The sequence below is a fragment of the Hyperoodon ampullatus genome, assembly GCF_949752795.1.
Source record: "Hyperoodon ampullatus genome assembly, chromosome: 11".
Taxonomy (NCBI): domain Eukaryota; kingdom Metazoa; phylum Chordata; class Mammalia; order Artiodactyla; family Ziphiidae; genus Hyperoodon; species Hyperoodon ampullatus.
Genome location: NC_136924.1, coordinates 57517133 through 57537601, shown reverse-complemented (window position 1 = coordinate 57537601; position 20469 = coordinate 57517133). Strand labels below are relative to the sequence as shown.

At 56.6% G+C, this 20469-nt stretch overlaps 2 protein-coding genes across 2 annotated transcripts; both read right to left on the bottom strand.

Moving 5' to 3' along the window:
* Positions 1 to 397: 397 nt before the first annotated feature.
* On the bottom strand, positions 398 to 6206 carry ATG101 (autophagy related 101). Its single transcript, XM_079714667.1, has 3 exons — positions 6167 to 6206; positions 3129 to 3456; positions 398 to 1099 (listed from the first exon to the last, which is right to left on the bottom strand). The coding sequence occupies exons 2-3, from the start codon at positions 3378 to 3380 to the stop codon at positions 695 to 697; spliced, it is 657 nt and encodes a 218-aa protein (XP_079570793.1). The 5' UTR covers positions 3381 to 3456; positions 6167 to 6206; the 3' UTR covers positions 398 to 694.
* Positions 6207 to 15016: 8810 nt separating this feature from the next.
* NR4A1 (nuclear receptor subfamily 4 group A member 1) lies at positions 15017 to 19447 on the bottom strand (the record flags this gene model as incomplete). Its single annotated transcript, XM_079715386.1, has 6 exons — positions 18570 to 19447; positions 17637 to 17766; positions 17179 to 17330; positions 16634 to 16836; positions 16369 to 16547; positions 15017 to 15273 (listed from the first exon to the last, which is right to left on the bottom strand). The coding sequence occupies exons 1-6, from the start codon at positions 19443 to 19445 to the stop codon at positions 15017 to 15019; spliced, it is 1797 nt and encodes a 598-aa protein (XP_079571512.1). The 5' UTR covers positions 19446 to 19447.
* Positions 19448 to 20469: the final 1022 nt, after the last annotated feature.

Here is a 20469-nt window from a genome sequence, read left to right as displayed (position 1 = left end):
TCAAATGAGCTTTCTGGTGCAAGTGGGGGCCTGTGTGTGCTCTATGAAGACAGAGGAGATATTCTTTGGGGTCATCTGAAGGAAGACCAGATAATATAAAAGGCAGGGATGTCATAGCTTCCTTAGGAAGGGAGAAGAAATAGCACAGTCATATCCAAAAGCAGTAGATCCTGATCTGTGTCCTCATTCATGGGACTGACCATGGTCACACCTGCTTATGTGAATGTCCAACAAAGTACAAAATCAATCAGCTTTAATCTATCTTTAATGCCATCCGCCCACTCCCCTCATCTTGGAATAATGCCCTCAACACACACGTGTGTCCTAGCAGGTCTGCTAAAAAAGTGTTAATGTTTCAGGGCAGAACACCAGCCAAGGGAGACGGCTCAACCCAAACTCACATTCTCAACTTTATTCACCATCCTAGTGACGGCTCCTCTGTACAGCGAAGGAAAGGGGACCCCCACCAGGGGTGCAGAGAGACAGTGTAGGCGGGACTTGACCATCAGTGAAGGTGACAAGGATGACCAGAGACTGGCAACCACACAACAGGAAGCCAGGGGTGGCCCTTCCAAGTCTCCTCAAGGACCTGGAGCGGGTTCCAGAGCCCCAAGGGCTAACAGGGCCTAACAGTACGATCCCCAGAAGCCAAGGTCCGCAAGCCATCAAGGAGCGCCCAAGGCCCCAGCGACGCCTAGAGGGCCAGGGTGTCTTTGATGAGCCTGCGCATGGTGGTGGTGACAGAGGAGCCCAGGGCATCGGTGATCTGGAAGGAGATCTTGTAGAGATAGGGCTGCACGTCCCGCAAGCCTGTGTCAAACACGTTGTCCACCTCCGACTGCGTGGGCATCTTGGGAAGGTACTCGTGCCGGTTCATCACCTCCACAATGTTGATGATCTTCTCACAGAGTTTCTCACCCACCTTCTCCCGGCAGATCTGCCGCTCCTGCTCCGTGGCCAGGGCCACCACGTGCACCTTGACCGTCCACACTTCCCAGGGGATGCACTCGTCTGAGAAAGGCCAGCGAGACTTCTTCTTCTGATAGAACTCCAAGGACATCTGCCCCAGCCCATCACCCCCGGAGTTTCGCAGGGCATCCTGGGGAAGGAGGAGCAAGAGTGAGCAGGCCAAAGCCTCCGAGGGGTTCTCGCTCTGTGAGGGCCTGCTTCCTACGCCCCAGGGAATTAACTGCTCTCCTAGCTTCTTCAGTCCTTCCGGGAGGGCAGGGAATGAGACCCAGAGAGTAAAGGATTCGTGTGAAGTGCCACAGCAAACTGCCGGCCTAAAGCTGAATGGTTCAAGCAAACAAAAGCTGTGTGCTCACCCAACTCCTCCAGCTTTGCTCTGAAGTGATGTCTTTAAGCACATATTCTGGGCCAGGCTCTTTACACACACAATCCTGCTCGCTCCTCTCAACAACTCTGGGCGGCAGGTATATAACCTCCATTTTACTGAGGCAGAATGAGGCTCAGAGTCGCTGGCAAGTTACCTTGCCAAAGTCCCAGGCCAGTGGATGACGGCGCCAGGGTTTGAATCCAGCTTGTCTGATTTCAAAATCTTTGCCTTTCAACTTTACCAGAAGGACCTTCCTTCTCCTTCCAAAACCCCGCCCCTTTGGCCCCCATCCTTCAGAACGTTCTCCAAAATCACCTTCTCTCCAACGTCTCCTTCTCCCCAGGCCAATTAAGCACAATCCTACTTCATTCACTCGATGACAACCTAAACTCACAGCCTCTAAAGAAAAGCCCAGTGATCCTTAAATAGAGAGACAGAAGCCAAGGAACCAAAGGGGGACAGGAGGGGAAGGACAGACCAGACCTGGAGCGAAGTCAATGGGGCTACCTGGTCCGATAAATCTGCAGGCCCCCCGTGGGGTGTGGCGACCCCACACTCCTCTCCTAATGTAGCCGAGACCCTAAAGCACCTTTCCATCTGAGTCAGGGCCAATCCAGAAGGTAAGGATGCCTCCCTCAAGTCCTTCACTGCCCATCAGGAATAAGTCTCTCCTTCACGAACAAACCAAGCTCGTGTGCCCTCGGCTGACAGTAATCACAGCTGCCACTTCTATAATGCTTCCTGCGTGCAGGCTGTCAAGCACTTGACATATTTGACTCATTTAATCTTCATGGTGCATATACCCCATGAGGTGGGTAAAATTTTCATCCTAATTTTACACACAGTGAAACTGAGGCTGGGCGGAGTGGAATCACTTGCCCAAGGTCACACACTTGTTGGGCGGCAGAGCCTGGCTCCAGAGTCTATGCTCTTAACAGTCCACTGTGCTCCACGTGCCGCTCATAGGCATCTGAGGACAGACGGCTGAGTACCGCCACCTCCCTTTGAAGGGGGACCGGGCAACCCTTATGCACTTGCCCTTTCTGGCCTTGGAGGGATGAGGGTGGGGAGCCCACTGTGGCCTGGGAGAGGGTCCACCCCCTGCAAGGATCACACCTCTGTGGAATGGAAGTCAGACAGACAACCCTCCTCCTCTGACCTCAGGGAACACCTTAAGAGAAATTCCCTTGGTTACTTTAAAATTTAAAAATATGCACTCATTGAAATAGTGAAACACTGCAACACTGAATGAAGACAAAATAAAAATCACGCCTCCATTTCCACCCCGAGGTGACCAACATTAGCAGACTAGCGTGTCCCGTCCACCTGTCCCCTCACCCCTACAGGCACACACAGACACGTGCCACGCTGCCCAAGAGACACTCCACTTGGATGCCCACTGCCTGAGCCCAGCAACCCTCCCTCTCAGGGAGTTTCATGTAAGAGAGGCCCAAATGTGGAAGCAGAGCAGAGGGGTATCAGTAGAGAGAATTGCAGGGTCAGAGAGAAGGTCAAGAGCACAGGGGCAATGATCACCCCAGGGGCCCTGACCGCCAATGCTACGAGGGCTTCCTGCTCTGCTTCCTTGTATTTTTCCGAGGTCCCTTCACCTCCCCGCCCCCCCCCCCACCAAGCCCTCCTCACCCACAGAAGCTCTGAAAGTGCCTGTTCCTTAGAACCTGAAAGAACCCGACAAGTACACCCAGGAAGGGCAAGCTGTTCCAGCAGCAAGCCGGGGCGGGGCGGGGCCGACACTCAGGGGCCACCTGCCACCCACGGCGCCCCACCTTACCCTGAACTCCCCGACGACCTTGCGCAGGGCGCGGTCCAGCTCCTCAGAGGAGACACGCACATAGGTGAAGTCGATGAAGTCGCAGTCAACGTCTTGGGTGCCCACAGTGCCGATGGAGTAGGTGCCCTCCTTCTTGTAGTGGAACTTGCCGGTGCTGCGGTGCAGGAGCACCGTGTGCAGCACGGCCAGCATGGCCTCCTCCACCTGCCGCCCCTCCACCGACACCTCCAGCACCTCTGAGCGACAGTTCATCTTGTAGCCGGTGGCCCACGCTGGGGTCGGGGACGAGAGTAAAGATGGGGAAGCTTCGCCCCACCCGGGGACTGCCCTGCAAAAGGAGCCAGATCAGATGTGGACACCTTCTGCATGATCTGCGTGTCACCTTTCACTTCCTTCCAGACCCAGCCCAGCCCCTGCCGCCACGGCCCATCTCCACACTGCGCAGCACATGCTGGCAGAGAATCACAGGCTCTCGGGATCGGAGATGGGCAGAGCCTCAAAGTCACCAGTCCAAACACCCAGCCCAGGCCTGAATTCCATGACGGTATGCAGTGCAGTTTACAGCAAGTGCTCACTGTGCAACACCTGTCGGCCCCTGCCCTTGAAAAGCTGCCAGGATGGAGGAGAGACAGGCAGGTAAACATTACCAGAGTGGTGAGACTACACAGTGGGAATAAGAAGAAAAGGAAGATTGGAATCGGATTTCCTGGGATCTTGAATGACCAGATTAAGGCATCTGGACTCTGTCCCGAGGGCAGTGAAGAGTCAATGCATCACTGTCCAACACTGAATCTGTGCGTCAGAAAGTTAACTCTGGTTGACAAGCAAAGAATGGCTCGTCACTATTTTGGGGTCACAGACTACTCTGAGAAGTCAGTGAAAGCTAAGAAGACTGGACTTGAAAACCTGACTGATACATACACACCAAATCTCACGTTTCCATCCACAGACTGAGGTAAAAACTTGCCAATTTAAGGCAGAAAGGGTTGGGCAAGGAGTCCAGTTAGAGGCCGCTACAGTAGTGACAGTTACAGAGACAGTGCAATGGGATATGGGAGAGTGAAGTACAGAGTGTGGGGTTTTCACGTCCAAAGGGCCTGGGTCTGAATCCCAGCTCTCCTATATCTTGCTCTGTGACCTTAAGCAAATCATTCAACCTCTGAGTCTATTTTCTTATCTGTAAATTTGGATTGTTATGAGGATTAAATAAAATAACACATGTAAGACACAGTAGAATAGTGGTTAAGAGCAGTGACTCTAAAGCCAGACGGCCTGGGTTGGAACCCCAGCTCTGCCAACTGCTCACTGTGTGATCTTGGGCAAGCTGCCTCACCCTTATGTGCCTCAGTTTCCCCAATCCATAAAAAGGGCATATTCACAATAGCTACCTTGAAAGGGTCGTCGCAAGGACGGGATGAGTAAGTATCTGTAAAGCCCTTAAAGCAGTTCCTGACAAGTAGTATTAGCTGCTATAATTATTTCATTGTCATTGATGAGAGATAACGCAAGGCAACAGGACAGGACTGGTAGAGGGAGTGGGAAGGAAAGAAGAGACTTGAGGGCTTCCCTGGTGGCACAGTGGTTAAGAATCCGCCTGCCAATGCAGGGGACACGGGTTCAAGCCCTGGTCCAGGAAGATCCCACATACCGCGGAGCAATGAAGCCCATGCACCACAACTACTGAGCCTGTGCTCTAGAGCCCGCAATACACAACTACCGAGCCCGTGCGTCACAACTACTGAAGCCCACGCACCTAGAGCCTGTGATCCGCAACAAGAGAAGCCACCGCAATGAGAAGCCCATGCACCGCAACCAAGTGTAGCCCCTGCTCGCCACAACTAGAGAAAGCTCGCGCGCAGCAAAGAAGACCCAACATAGCCAAAAATAAAAAAATAAATTTTAAAAATTAAAAAAAAAAAACAGACTTGAGAACCAGGACTTCATCAGTAACTGAATATCAGCCCAGCAGGAGAGGAATCAGTCAAATTTCTTAGCTGAGAGGGTTCAGCCTACACACCTCCCCTAACAGAGAATTCACTACCTCTCCCAGCAGGCCATTCCGTCTTTTCAAAGCTCTACTCAGTGATTCCCTCTATGGAAGGAATCTGTCTCTTAGTGCTTCAAGCCACTAAACTTAGTTTTGATATCAAGAGCCACACACAGAATAAGTCTCACCCTTTTTCCACAAAGGAGCCTTTCAGATATTTAAAGGCAACTCTTCCATCACCCCCTTACCGCCCCCCCCACCCCGACTACAGGTTAAAGGTCTCCAGTCCCCATAAACATGCCAGCTTGACATCACATCTTATCTCCTCAAGTCTGGCAGCTCTCTTCAAAGTGTATTGGTTTGTCTCTTTGTCCCTGAAGACAGGGCAGCAGTCCATGGACTGCTCAGAGATCAAGCTGGCTCTGCCTCTGGCTTGGCAATCAGCCCAGGACTACCTGTATTATCAGTTATCTTTCCACAGGTGTTAATCTTGACTGATCTCTCCAACTAGGCAGACGATTCCTTGAGGGCAGGGACTGCATCCTAGTCATCACTGGAATCTCAGTATACCTGATTCCTAGTACAAAGTGACTGCTCAATTCATCCTGATGCAGGAATTGTTGCTGGGTTGGTTCTCTAGTCTAACTCCATCCAGCAATTTCCCATCTAAAGATTCCCAGCTCTGGTCCAGCTCCCCTTTCTTCCACAAACCCCCTCTTGTATCCCCCGCAAACCTTCAAACAGGCCATCCATCTCTTCACTTTTGCCCCAAACCCAGGCTCTTCCGTCATTCTCAGCGCTACTCCACTCCTTCAGGAAGTCAGTACTAACCAACCTCAGCCTCCTTCCCAACGCGGCCACCTTTGGTCTGTGATGAGCTTGTCTGCTCCCTCACCCCCGACCCCGGTGAGCAGGGGACTTCTCCAAGGCAGGACCTGGGAAGTCTCGTCCCTTCGGTGCCCCCAAGGCCCAGATCTGCAGAGCACAGGTGCAGAGGCTGACTGATGCCTTCTCTGAGTCAGGTCGGAGCCCAGGGTACCCCCATCCTCACCTTATGTAGAGAGGCTGGAGCGCGGGTCCCTCAGGCTGGATCTTGCCCTTCCTCCTCCTCAGGCGCAGGTAAGCCCTCCGCAGGTGCGATCTCCGCAGGTACGATCTCCGCAGGTACGCCGCAAACTCCGCGCGCCCGATGAGCCGCAAGAAATGGGCTGAACGCAAAAACACACAGTTATTCGGCTCCGCATCAAGAAACCCCGGCCGGACGCAGGAAGGACTTCCCGTCCGAGTCGCGTTTCTCCAGCCACCAGTCCCGGCGAACCTCCACGGTCCAGGGCTACGCGGGAGGAGTGGACTCCTCCAGGTCTCGGGAGCGGCGCCCCGCGCTCAGCCTGGCCGGTCCCGGGAGTTCGAGGCGCGCCCGCGCTCGCACAAGAGAAGGGGGCACACGGCTAGAACGATCCCCCACCTCCCCGAATCCCTGTCCTGGACCTTCGGGCCACACAACCGCCCTCCCCGCGGGCGCCAGATCACCTCGGCAGGAGGCGGTGCCGGCGCCGGAAGCCCTGACCCTCCTCTGCGAGCCTGGCCTGTCCCACCTGCTCCATCGGCCTCCGGCGGGGGCGCGAGCAGGGCTGGCCGAGCCCTGACACTAGTGCAGCTATCCAGATAGTTCTACCTCCACTCCAGAGGACAAACAGAATCATACGCTGCTCTATAATTTGAAAGCTACCTTTTTCTGGATTATCTATCGGCTTTTAAGATTTGATGGTAAGAAGTATCTCCCTCATTTGGACGAGTCCATTCACTCCCACCACCGAGGATGTTGTTGTGTTTCGGCTGGAACAACTCACTTCCGCCATAGAGATTAGAGGGAAGGAGGGGCCTGATGGGCGCTGTGCTGCCTCCCTTGGCCGAGAGTAGTCATCGGCGGCGAGCCATCCCTGGAACGGAGCCCCAAGTCTGGGCTCAGAGGCCTGGAAGGGGCATCGATCCCCCAAGATGAGGGACATGCCATTTGGAGAGGTGCCCTGGAGATGAGCTCAAGCCAGTGTTATGAGTGAATGGCAAAACTTTTGCTTGTTCAATGTGCATGATAGACAAGATCCCCGGCCCCACAAAGATGCTGGACAAAGGGGCCTAACCTTACTCCGTTATCTTCACACAGGAGCACTTCTTGGTGCTCTGCCATGACGGATCTGGTGACATTTCTTGTAAAGCTTGTAATTCTGCCATTGCCTCTGTGTGCGTCTCTTGATGTCATTCATCCATTCTGATTTTCTCCTCTATAAATGTGGCCTGGGGAAGGAGAAAGTTGCCTGCTTTACAGTCCAGCATCCTCTTCTAGAGCCTGGACTTAACCAGAAGGGAATCAGGATAAAATATTGAGAGGAGAGGATCTGTAAGGAGCCAAAGGAGGGGGACCCAGGGAGGTTAGAACCAGCCCCCGGGGCGGGGAGGGGTGGCGGAGGAACAGAGCCTAGGGACTTCCCTGGCGGTCCAGTGGTTAAGACTCCCCACTTCCACTGCAGGAGGCACGGGTTCAGTCGCTGATGGGGAAACTAAGACCCTGCATGTCGTGTGACCAAAAAAAAAAAAAACAGAGCCTAACTTCCAGAGACTGCCAGTGAGTGAGGGGAGTGACTGACCACTCTCTGTCCCCTGACACACTCATCTCAGGGCCCTTCACTGCCACTGTCCTGACATCCCCATCATCACCACTACCAGTCACCGAGCTTTCCAAGGTACCACACCAGCACTTCACATGCACTAGTGTGTTGATTTCTCCAACTGCCTTTGAAAGTAAATACAGTTTCCCCCCAATTTACAGATAATGAAACTGAGGCTCAGTGATATGTAGTGATGTGCTGTGACAGCAAATGTTATGTCTCAATTCGACTGTGCCACAGAGTGCCCAGACATTTGGTCAAACATTATTCTTAGTGTGTCTGTGAGGGTCTTTCTGGACAAGATTAACATTTGAATGCAGACTTAGTAAAGCAGATTACCTTCCCTAAGGAGGGTGGGCCCCATCCAATCAGTTGAAGGCCTGAATAGACTACAAGGTTCTGACCCTCCCTGACTGCTTTCAAGATGGGACATCAGACTTGAAGTGAACTATCTGCTCCTCCTGGGCCTCGAGCCTGCCCGCATTTGGAATCGCACCATCGGCTCTCCTGGATCTCCAGCTTGCTGACTGTAGATCTTGGGACCTGTCAGCTCCCATAATCACATGAGCCAAGTCCTCATAATAAATCTCTTTCTATATATACACATCCTATTGGATCTCTTTCTCTGGAAAACCCTGACTAATACACTTGCCAAAGCCACACAGCTACTCTTTCCTCATTCTGCCAGTCTTTTTACCCACTCTCCTCCCTCCACACCTCACCTTGTCCCTGGAGCCTTTCCTGCCTGAGCCCCCTCACCTATCTTATCTCACATCCAGACACTGGCCAGTCCTCGCCTCCTCGTACCACCCTGAATCCTTACAGGGTCATTCTCATTGTAACTCTGACCCTGAGTCCTACACACATCTGGGTGGTCCTGTCAGGGAGCAAGGGTCTCAGCCCAAGAAAATGAGGCTGTGTGGAATGAATTCTCCCATCCTATGCCACTACTCCCGATGACCCAGATGGAATCATTCAATCATGCCACACCTGTGTAACTGTCCCCATGCCAGGCCAATGTCCTACCAAGGGGGACAAGTCACAATCCTGGCCCTCCAGGAGCTCAGAGTCTCACAGAGGAAATGGACCAGAAGTTGCACCTGGGTGAGAAAACACAACCAATGGTATGAAAAATGACAGCAGGTTTTGCAGGGGCCAGAAGGGGCCAGGATGGAAGCCACTGCTGTCATCCCAGAAAGATGCCTGTGGCCTGGAATAGAAAGTGACACATTCAGAGTGAAGAGGAATCCCAAGCCCTGCTCTCAGCAAGCTGGGAGGTGACTGGGCACCAGTGGAAAACCAGGACAACTGCAGAGAGCACACAACAGCAACCTGAGGAGATGGACAAGAAGGGGGCTTGGCAATTCCAGGAAGAAGTGGGGCTACAGGGAATTATGCTGGGGAGGCTTCCTGGAGAAGGAGACAGAAAAGAGTTGGAGAAAGAGGTCTCACTGAGGGCTGAGGGTGGGAACTGAGAGTTCTGAGGCAGGACAGGCCAGGACAGAGGGAGCTGACTTCTCAGCCAGAGTCACGGCCAGCCAGTCATACAGGCGACTGGTGAAGGCCCTCTGAGGCACGTCTGCAGCAAAGGCTTTGCGGAGGGACCTCGAAGGCCAACCCAAGACCTTGGGAGTAGGCAGCTGGCTTCGCATGGCGAGTGTGGCCTCGGACGGCCCCGCCCCATCCTAGTGCGCCCAGGGGAGAGCTGAGCCCTGAAGCTGGCCCTGCAGGCCACCCCCAGCCGCTCCAGAGCTGACCCCAGTGCGTCACAGGGAGTGACTCAAGCCTCTGCAGCAACAATGAGTGGGACTGACGTCAGGCTGGGGGCCCCTGACAGTGGCCAGCTTGGCTGTGTAGCCGGCACCCTGCCCGCTGACCCTCTAATCCGAGCCAAGCCACAGGGGCGATGAGGACCAGCTGTCCTCTCTGACATCTGCCCCCTGGGATCCTGGGCAGGGGTTGCTCCAGCTCCCACCCTTTCTGGATGTCACTCCCAGCCCCACCTCTTCCCAGGCAGAGGAAACGGCTGGGCGGATGAGAGAGTGGCAGAGAGCGTGAGGAAGAGGCGGCTCCCAGCCCAGTCTCATCAGGCAGCCTCTAGACCTGAGCTGGGTGGGAGGTGGCACATCTGCTGCCCTTTCCCCTGGGACACATGGGGCTCTGTCCTTCTGTGATGGGAAGGGTGGTGTGTCTCTTTCTCTGAGAAGATCTACGTGTTTGTCTCTCTGGCCAAGCTGGGGTGGTGATTTATTTCTGTGTCCTGCCGGGGTAAGGGGTCAATCTCTCCTTCCTGCGAGGTCTGTGCCTCTGTTGCTTTGGGAGGTGTGTGCATATCTGTTGTTCTTTGGGGCAGAGGATTCTGCGAGGCTATCCTTGCAAAAGAAGAAGCCTGTTTACCCACCCTTGGTAAGGGAGTCTCTCCACCTACTCCTGGGGGGCTGCTTTTCTGTCCCAGGCTTCCTATCGGGTGGGGTCACCTCTGTAGCTATCCTCATGGTACCCCAGTTACCTGGGATGGGGTCCAGGTCTGCTGCTTGGGCTACCCCAAGGCTGGGCTCCCCGGGTGGCGGCCCTTTCCCTCTGATGTCCCTTGACTAGGGCAGCGACGGTCAGCACCCTGCCCGCCCGGCTCGCAGCTGGGCACTGCTTCCTGCTAACGCAGCACGTACCGAGACAGGCCCCCCCTGCACTCCCCTCCCCAGCCCAGCTGCCACCCCCGGCCCTCACAGCCGAGCTGGCATGATTTATGGTCCTGAGCCAGCACCTGGGTGAGACCTTGAGGAGACCTCAAGTGGCACCCCGGCCTGGCAGGGTCAGGGCCCAGCAGGAGGCAAAGGGGAACCAGGGTGGTGGGCAGGATGGCCGGAGCATGGGCCTAGGGGTGGGGGACGGGAGGCAGAAGCCAAGGCCAGAGCCTCCAGGGCCCCAGAGCCCTCAGAGTCCAGCTGGGGACCCTGGAATGTGCCTCCCGCCCTCATAATGTCCCCGGCTGTGTGGGGAAGGGAATATTGAGGGGGTGGAGGGGGGTTTCCTCAGCCTTGCACTCCTTCCTGCCCTTCCCACAGGGGGCTGGACGTTTCCAAGTCCCACTAGGCAGCCTAGGCCTTACGCAAATAGCCCCCAGCCCGGGGGCCAGGGCAGGACTGGCAGCGGCCTGAGCCTGAAGCAGGGAGGAGCGGCGGTCTGGGGCTCCAGGGAGAGCAGAGCAGCCGCCAGCTGAGCTGTGGGGCTGCAAGGCCAGGCCCGGACAGGGAGGCAAGGCGGACGGACGGAGGCGCAGCCCTTCAGCCTCATGTTCTGAGAAGGCCCAGCAGCCCTGGGGTCACTGCTAAAGTCAGGGGCTCGGCGGGGCTGGGGCTCGTCCAGATTTAAGCTAAAACACGCTGGGAATCTTCAGACCCAATTCTCACGTGAGGGGACCCAGCACTGCCCTCAACCAGAACAGGCCCAACACAGCTGCCTCACGGCCACGGAAGGACATCACTAGACCTGCGGACTGTCCAGCCACCACACAGCAGCTTCCCACCTCTGACAGGCTCTCACAGGCTTCCCTCTGCAGCCACAGAGCTGGCTACCACCCAGCCCGGCGCATGGACACTCAGAGCAACCGTGCGGTATCATACAGCTCAAGTACCGGCTGCTTGCCTGTGACCTTCAGAAGCTTCTCTACTTCCTTGAGGCCGACCCTCACCACCTAGCTCCATAACCACGTCCGGGTGTAGCACAGCTTCCCCCATCCCAGGCCCCAGTGAAGAGCCATCGGCCCCTGCTCAGAGCCTAGACCTCAGAGCTATGGCCCCAGTCACCGAGCCACCTCCAGACTGGGGAGGGGGCCAGGGCCTCTGGGCACAGGGCCCTGCGTGGGTGGGGTGTGGGGAGACAGGGAGGTACGCTTCCTGGGTCTCCTGTGAGGACAAACAACGGGATTTGAGACCTTGGAAAATCCCGCCTGGGATTCCAGGCCCTGCCGGCGTCACTGCCTTTTGACTATTGTCCCCGACGGAAATGGCCCAGCCCCCGGGCCGCAGGGACAGAGCGGCCATTGTGAGGGCCCACCAGGCTCAATGCCCCCTTGTTCGCCCTCCTGGCCCCTAGCAAGACTCAGAGGCCAGTTCTTCCAGTTGGTTGGAAAGAAAAGGCCTGCCTGCAGGCTCCAGCCCTTGGGCGGGGCAGGGCGGGGCAGGGTTGGAGAAATCAGCCCCCCACCCCCTACCCCAATCGCCAGAGTCCTGGAAAGGAGCCACCATCCATGGAGCTTCTTTCATTTACAAGGACAGGGAGACCTAGTGGCTAAGTAGTTAGACCCATGCAGCTCAGCCACTTAGAAGTCAAGTGACCTTGGGAAAGTCATTTCCTTTCCTCTGAAATGAATTCTCCTCTTTGGTAAAAACGATAGCTATTATTTATTGGGTGCCTGCTACATGGCAGGCACTGTTGGAAACACTTTGTATATATTCATTCGTGTAATCACTATTAGCAACTTTGTGAAATAGGTACAACTAATTTCCCCATTTATAGATGAAAACACTGAGGCACAGAAAGGTAAAGTGACTTGCCCAAAATTGCACAGCTAGGAAGAGCTGGAGCCAAGATTTAAAGCCGGGGAGTCTGGTTCTGGAGTCCTCGCTCTTTACCCCTCTGCTGTGTTGCACGCTTTCCTTACAGTGTGGTACCGAGGGCTAGAAATAACAAATAGCATATGAAAAGAACTTGGTGGATGATAAAACATAGTATGTGGTAGCTACTGTCATCACTAAGGGGCCTAGATACCTATAGGGACCAAGATTCTCCACTGCCCCGGCCCATTCCCGACCCCTGGCCCCTCCTCAAACACCTTTTGCCTTCCCCAGGGGCCTGCCCTGTGCTCCACATCTGTCTTTGCCAAAGAGTGATTCAAAGGGAGAGGGACTCAGTCCAGCCACAGCTGGTGGGGGACTTCCCAGCAAGCTCTGCTCCTAACCGGAGTACTGCCACCAGACTCACCTCCGTGTGGAACAGACGGGAAACCAAGGCTCAGTGAGGAAGAGGGACTTCTCAGAGAGCAGCGTGGAGCTGGGGGCAGGGCTGAGAACAGAAGCAGATCTCCCAACAGCCCCACCCCTAGCCCCGCCTTGCCAGGTGCTGGTGCTGTGACACAGGCTCACTCACGAGCTCTGGCAGGGGTGCCAGGGATGCACGCTTGGAAGTCCACACACTGCTGGCCGTGGCAGTCATCATGCACAGGGCCCAGGACTCCCCAGCCCACCCCACATGGACCCTTCAGAACAGAACCTGAGCGAGGGCAGGTGGCTGGGGACTACTTGGGTAACCTGCAGACTGGGGCTGGAGCAACGGGGAAGGCCCTTGATTCGGTCCTACTGCAGAGCAGAGCCCTATTTTGTTCGACTTCCATCCAGCAGGGGCTGCCCTCATCCAGCCAGTTCCTAGGGGCTGTGGAGGTAGAGGTTCAGGGGTCCTGGGCCAAGGGCCCTCCTGGGTCATGAGGCTGGAAGGGCACTGAGAGCAGGGAAAGGGGCCAGACCCCACGTGGCTACCTTGGGCCTCGGGTTAGGGTCAGGCTATGTTCATGTTTCTCAAAAGAGTGGCCTCCAGGCCTCCAGCCTCACAGACACCTGGGTGCTGGGTAAAAGTAGAGCTCCATGAGCCCCACTCCGTCAAATCCGAGTCTTTGGGGTAGAGCCTAGGAATTTGTTTTGTTTTGTTTTTTTAAAGAATCAATTTTATTTATTTTTGGTTGCACTGGGTCTTTGTTGCTGTGCAGGCTTTCTCTAGTTGCGGCAAGAGTGGGTTACTCTTCCTTGCAGTGCGCAGGCTTCTCATTGTGGTGGCTTCTCTTGTTGCGGAGCATGGGCTCTAGGCACGAGGGCTTCAGTAGTTGTGGCACGTGGTCTCAGTAGTTGTGGCACACAGGCTCAGTAGTCGTGACGCACGGGCTTAGTTGCTCCGCGGCATGTGGGATCTTCCCCGAGCAGGGATCAAACCCGTGTCCCCTGCATCGGCAGGCAGATTCTTAACCACTGCGCCACCAGGGAAGTCCCTAGGAATTTGCATTTTAAGCCAGCTAAGCATCTGATGGGCTTGGGGGATGGAGAACCTATGTGGGGGTATTTGGGCACAGGTAGGGACCTCAGAACAGTTTTATTGCCAAGAGGGTGCTAGACCCATGGGGAGAAATATTGAAAATGGGGATGGGAAGAAAACTTATACTGAGTAATGATAGCTGCTATCACCATCCTGAGCTGCCTTGTACCCAGCCCTATGGTGAGCACCACACCCACACTCTCGCAATCCCAGCAGCCAGGTGAGGTGGGGAATGCCCTCCTCCCTGTGTTACAGATGTGGAAGCCGAATCAGAGGCCATCACCCCAGGTTGGGAACTTACAGCCAAAGCCGGTGCTCTTATCCCTGGATGAATCAGCCTCCAGGTGCAGGCCCCATCCACGAGCCAGGCCTGTTTCCCAGAGGCTTTCTCCGTGTCCGAAACTAGTCTCAGTGCTTTGCATAATAACCCCATGAAGCAGCTGTGATTATTTCCACCTTTTACAAATGAGTAAACTGAGGCCAGTAAGCTCAGGTTGGTAACATCCAAGATTTATGGGTGCCACCCCTGCCTCTCATGCCATTTTGGGGATGGGTGGTATGGGGAGAGGGTGTCAGAGAGAGACAGGATCCTAGCTTCAGCTAGATGTCTATTTTTTATTCAATATATTAAATATATTAATCAGAAAAGTCACATACTATAAATCCAGGAAAATACACAAATATAAATGTCAGAATCTGTCACTTGTCTTCCTCCTAGAGTGAGTCTATGTACACGTGGAAGGAGGGCGGGAAGAGACAGCAAGTAGGAGGAGGCTGGTGGGGGCCCGTCCCTCCCTCCCAAACCCCACTCCCACATCAACCTCTTCCTTCCTGTATTTACAGCAGCATTCGGCTTATTTACAGCATGGCGGTGTGTGTGTTAAAAATGGTTTTATCTTACAAAAACATGAAGACCAGGGCTGGGCTGCGGGGTAAGACAAATAGTAAGGGTCATCCTTGTGAACGCATCCCCCTCCCCCAGGGCATGAACTCCCTGCCGACCTCCCAGAGCAGGTGGCGGGGAGGGGCGGCCAGTCTGCAGCTCAGGCCCAGGCTGAGGGGTGGTGCTCCAGGGTCCGTGGGCCGTGGGCTAAAGGCACGTGGGGTGGCGTATGAGCGTGCACACAGAGTGCACGCGTGTTCCCGGGCTGGGGTCAGAAGGGCAGCGTGTCCATAAAGATCTTCTCGACGATGGGCGGAGGGGGCACCAAGTCCTCCAGCTTGAGGTAGAAGATGCGCTGCAGGCCCTGGGTGCACAGGGTCCGCAGCTCGGGCAGCTTGCCCAGCAGGCGTGACAGGCAGCTGGCCGGCTGAGGCTCGCCTGCCTCGGCCGAGACGTGCTCCTTCAGGCAGCTGGCGATGCGGTTCTGCAGCTCCTCTACCCTGCAAGGCTCCTGCAGCCCGTGCCGGTCTGCGGGGAAGGTGCAGGATTAGCTGCACAGCTGAGGAGCAGACACCCCTCTCCCCTGCAGACCCGGCCTCTCCCAGGTCTCTGGAACGGCCGCCAGTGACCAGGCTCCACAGCCCTCTGCACTGTGCAAAAGCACAGGAGCCCATTTCTGAGCCCCAGCAGAAGCCTAGCAAGGCAGCAACGCTCATTATCCTCATCTTCCAAGTGACAAAGTGAGGCCCAGAGAGGTTAAATGACTTGCCTAAGGTCGCAAAAAGGAAATAAAACCCTACGCAGGTTTTCTGACAAGGCCAGTGTTGCTTTTTGGTTTTTGGTTTTTTTCCCCCCAGACTGTTTGTGAGAAACCCTGGGTTTGAGCAGCAGTGTTTCAGAGGCCACCTCCAGGGAAAGCAGGCCTCAAAACCCACCACACTCCCTCTGCAGCCTAGAGTGCCTCAGATTTTGTCCTACCGTTTTTTGCCCTATGTAGCTTTGTGAAATTTCAGTTAAAAAAATTAAGAGAAAAAGAGGTGGGGGCAGATTCTGGTGCTTTAAAAAAATAAAGAGACCCGAAAACCTCCACATTTAATGCCAAAAACTCCATCCTGCATAATTATATTTACATAAAGTATATAACAAGCACAGCTAATCTGTGCTATTAGCAGTCCGGGTGGCAGCCACCCTTGGGGGAACTGATGACCGGAAGCGGGCACGAGGATGGGTTCTGGGGTCCCGGTCACGTCTGTTTCTTGATCTAGGTGCTCTTTATGTGCACATGCTCCGTTTGTAAAAACTTCCTGTGTGCAACACGATTAAGATGTTAAAAACAAACCCAAACTTTAGGCCACACATGACACCTACACGAGCAGGATCTTCGGTCCTCTGGGATAACTCACAGGCTGGCTTGGTTTGCAGTCAGCCACGGCTGGGCCTGAACCCTGGCTCTGCCACCTGCCAGCTGCGTTGCCCTGAGCCATGCTTACCCCTCTCTGCATCTAATCACACTCGCTCCACAAGGTGGGGGCCCAGGAAGCACCAGATGCCCGCCCATCCAGGGCCAGGCCCTCAAGCCCTCCCCCACCCCGTCTCCCCAGGTCTGTGGAACTAGCCACCCACCTGTGATGAGGACGAGCGCAGAGAGGCAGGCAAAGGCAGGGACGTCGACGACCAAGCTGTGCAGGGAGCGCGAGAAGGCCAGGATGCTGTCGATCCAGTCCCCGAAGCCGCGGGCACACTGCAGCCGGTGCAGCACCAGGCCCGAGCAGAAGATGAGCTTCCCCTCAGCCGGCTTAGACCTGGTGGGCAGGGATACAGACACTAGTGAGAGGGGCTTGAGGGCAGGGCGGCAGGGCGAGGGGTGAGCAGACAGCTGGAAGCTCACCGGTAGGCCAGGCGGAGGATGAAGAGCTCCAGGAAGGCCGACTCCAGCAGCAAGTCCTGGTCCCCGGGGGACAGCTCGGCGAAGCCGGGGATCTTCTCAGCCCACTTGCGGATAACCTCCAGGGAACCCGAAAGCAGGTCGTAGAACTGCTGCACGTCCCCGGCATCCTCCTTCCCGAAGTGGGGCAGCACCAGCTCCTGGAACTAGGAAGCGGCCTGGCTGGGTCAGACCCCAGGAAAAGCCCCGCACTGCGGCCGCCACATACAGCCACGTCGTGCCCTCCCTCGGATGCCAGATCCCGGGGGTGAGAGTGGAGCTGAGATTCCGCCCACGCTTGCTTGCCAACTCTCACACGTTAACCCAGGGCCATGGCTGCTGGAAGGAGCACGTTTTTCTAATTAGCCACTGCCCAAAGGGGTACATTTTCCCATCTGGTCAGCCTGGAGGGGCCTCCTCTCTTTTCAATTTGTGGAACCGGGGGTTGGTGCGGGGGGTCTTTTCTAATGTGCAGGAAAGCGCTGAATGTGGGGTGGGCGGGGCCTCACCTTGGAGTAGTCCAGTTTGGAAGTGCTGGGCCCTGAGTCCAGGTGTGCCCGGACCAGGGAGGTGAGGAGATTTGCAGGGGAGGCATCCGGGGGCTGCTTGGGCTTTGAAGGGAGCCGCCCCCGCCGCCCCTTCAGGCTGTCTGTCCGGACAACTGCAGAGAAATGGGCAGGGGTGAGCAAGGGAGGAAGGGACCCAGGGAAGGGACTCTCAGCCCAAGCCGTGCACAGCAGTGCTGGGCAGCAACCCCAAGTCCGAGGACCTAGAGCCCCCGAGACCCAGGGAACCCTGCAGGGACTTCCCCCACCACAAGGCAGGCAGATGGACCAGAGATCGGGGAGGAAGTAGGGCCCAGGCATGCCCTTCCCTGCGGCCACCAGAACAAATGTCTGGGGGACTCTGCCGGCCCCACCCCACTCAGGCCCGCCTCTGTCCCACTGGGCCTGTGCCAGCCACCCACCTTCCTTCACCATGCCCACAGCCAGGCACTTCTGGAAGCGACAGAACTGGCAGCGGTTTCGCCGTCTCTTGTCCACAGGGCAGTCCTTGTTAGCCAGGCAGATGTACTTGGCATTTTTCTGCACTGTGCGCTGGGCGGAGGGGGGGCAACACGGAACAGGCTGTCAGAGTGTGGGGATGGGGGGAGCCCAGGGGAGGGAAGCGTCCAGATCCTACTGCCATTGCAGACAAAAGCGCTCTCTGTTCACAGCTATTTTTCTCACATTTGGGTGGCAGGGGAGGGAGAGATTGATGGGTGGGGGAAGGAAGAGAAAAGTCTTGGGGACACTGGGGGAGGGTTCGGCCTCACCCTCAGGACACAAGGTTAGGGGCTCGGGGCTCCCCAGCAGCCGGTACTTCCTAACATGCCTGCGTCCGCCTGCCCCTTCCTTGGGGCAGACATGAGAGGGCTGAGGGGCTGGGGGTGGGGACGGGAAGCGAAGCAGGCACCCAGCACTGGGACAAACACACAGCCTGTTCCCAAGTCCGCCCCCAGCCCTCAAGCACCAAGCCCTCTTCTCAGATCCTTTCATCTTGTGCCAGGAACACGAGTGCCTGGGGCCCCCCTTCCCACCAGGACCTTGAGTGGGGGGAGGCCAGGCAGAGGAAAGCGAGAGGCTGGCCACTGAACTTCCCCTCGTGGGTACCCCTGCAGCCCGCACCCTCTGCCCAGCTCTCACCCCTCCCTCCATATCTCTACAGCCCCAGTCCCAGCATGAAAAGGTCCCAGCTCCCTGCTCCCAGGACAGTGGCCCACCTGGCAGGCCTGCCCTCTTCTTAAAGAGCAGAACGTGTTGGGAGGAGAACCCAAGGGAAGCCACCACAGACCCCGCTGGGGTGAGAGAGCAGCCTGTGCCACCTCTCATAAAAAGCTGCCCCCCGGGCAGCGCAGTACCTTGAAGAAGCCCTTGCAGCCCTCGCAGGTGCGGACACCATAATGCTGGCAAGAGGCGTTGTCCCCACACACAGCACAGCGGCCCTCGCTTCCACCCGGAGCCCCACTCCGGGCCTTGGCTGAGGTCACGGGCGCATCCACCATCCCCAAGCCATCAAGGTGTGAAGAAGCGGGCACCAGGCCTGGGAACGCTGTTGGCATGGAATAGCTCTCTCCCTCCCCCAGCTGGTGGGCAGCCTGAGAGGGGAACAGCTTCAGGGGGCTTTGGGCCAGGCTGGGACTGGGGCCGGTGGGAGGGCTGAAGGAAAAGAAGGTCAGTGGCTGGGGGGGCCCAGAAGCCTTGGGCAGCTGCTCTGTCCATGCCCGCATGCCTTCATAAGTCTGGCTGGGCGAGAAGGGGCCGAAGGAGCCGTCCCAGGGAGAAAGCTGGGGCGGCTGGAAGCTGGGCGTGGACGGTGATGGGGCTGAGCAGGGACTGCCATAGTAGTCAGAGCCGCTGGAGGACAGGGTCTCGTCGAGAGGGCCGCTCAGGGTGCCAGGGTAGCAGCCGTACACCTGGAAGTCCTCAAACTTGAACGAAGCAGAGGCAGGGGAGGTGGCTGACGATGAAGATGTGGAGGAGGCCGAGGAGGAGGCCGAGGAGCACGGCTGGGCTGTTCCCGGCAGCTGGTAGAAGAAGGTGTCAAACTCCCCTGTGTAGCCGTCCATGAAGGTGCTGAAGCTGGGCAAGGCAGTGGGGACGGTGGGGGCCGCCTCAGGGCTGGCCAGGTCCATGGTGGGCTTGCTGAGCTCGGGGGTCAGGGGGTCGCTTGTCAGGTGGTCACGGGGTCCTGGGCTTGGTGCTGGTGTCCCATACTGGGCTTGGATACAGGGCATCTCTGGAGAAGGAAGAGACCAAAGGGTGGGGAGGGGGGGAGTCAGTGAGAGAAGCCTGAGGCCTGATCTCTAAGTATAGGCCCCTGAGTTGCCAGGTGGCAGGAATCCCAGCCAGACATGGGACACGAGGCGTTAGGGCCACAGCCCACCACAGAACCCAGGAATCCTGGCTCCCGGCCAAAGCACCATCTCGACCTCCATGTCACAAAGCCCCTGGGCAATGGCCCAGCAAGAGTGGGCTCAAGTCGGAAGGCCAGCCACACCCCAGGCAGCCTGGGAACCCTAGGGAAGGCATCCAGCCAGCATTTCTCTGCTGGAACAGGGGAAAGCTGTGTTCCTCCAGCCCCCCGCCCCTCCCTTACTGGGTAAGGCATGGGTGGGGGCTGGGAGAAGGGTGGGTGGGAGAGGCAACCAGGCAAAGCCTGAGCCCAGTCCCGGGAGCAGATACGTTGTTCCTCCAACCTGGCACTTCTGGGAATATTCTCAGGCATGGCCCAGCCTCTCCCAAACCCCCTCTCCTCCTCCCCACACAGTGCCAGTGCCTGGGCTGAAGGACATCCTGCAAATGGAAAAGGAGCTGGGAGTGAAGGCCCAGCTGCCTACGAAAGCAGCCTAAGCAGCAGTGAGGCTGTGCCCCCCCACCCCCGTCCCCACCCTACGTACTGAGCAAAGGCTGCAGATCCCACGCGCACCCCAATCCTGCCATCTGGGGACAGGCACTCACTCTACACTGCCCGGGATGCTCCCAGAAGCAAAGAGAAAGGGAGCCCAGCCTCCTTACCCAGTCCCCAGCTCCCCAAGGGATCAGGTAACCTGGCTCCAGACTTTTAAAGGCTGTATGCTGGAAGGGGGAGTGCGAGGGAGAAAGCAGCCCCTGGACTTCCAGGAGAAGTCCTGAAGAGGAATTCCTCTGCTACCCCCAAAGCATTTCCCCCTGTTATTTTTATGAGAGCACTCAGAGTCCAGGAGACTTGAGGTGGCTATGCAGGGAAGAGGAGGAGCCTGCTGGTGAGTGATGGAAACC

What these genes read in the sequence shown, in the direction of transcription:
- ATG101 (XM_079714667.1), bottom strand. Translation starts at nt 3,380, where the DNA reads ATGAACTGTCGCTCAGAGGTGCTGGAGGTGTCGGTGGAGGGGCGGCAG. An exon ending in AGGTCGTCGGGGAGTTCAGG is followed by an intron (nt 1,100 to 3,128) that starts GTAAGGTGGGGC and finishes CTCCTTCCCCAG; the next exon opens with GATGCCCTGCGAAACTCCGG.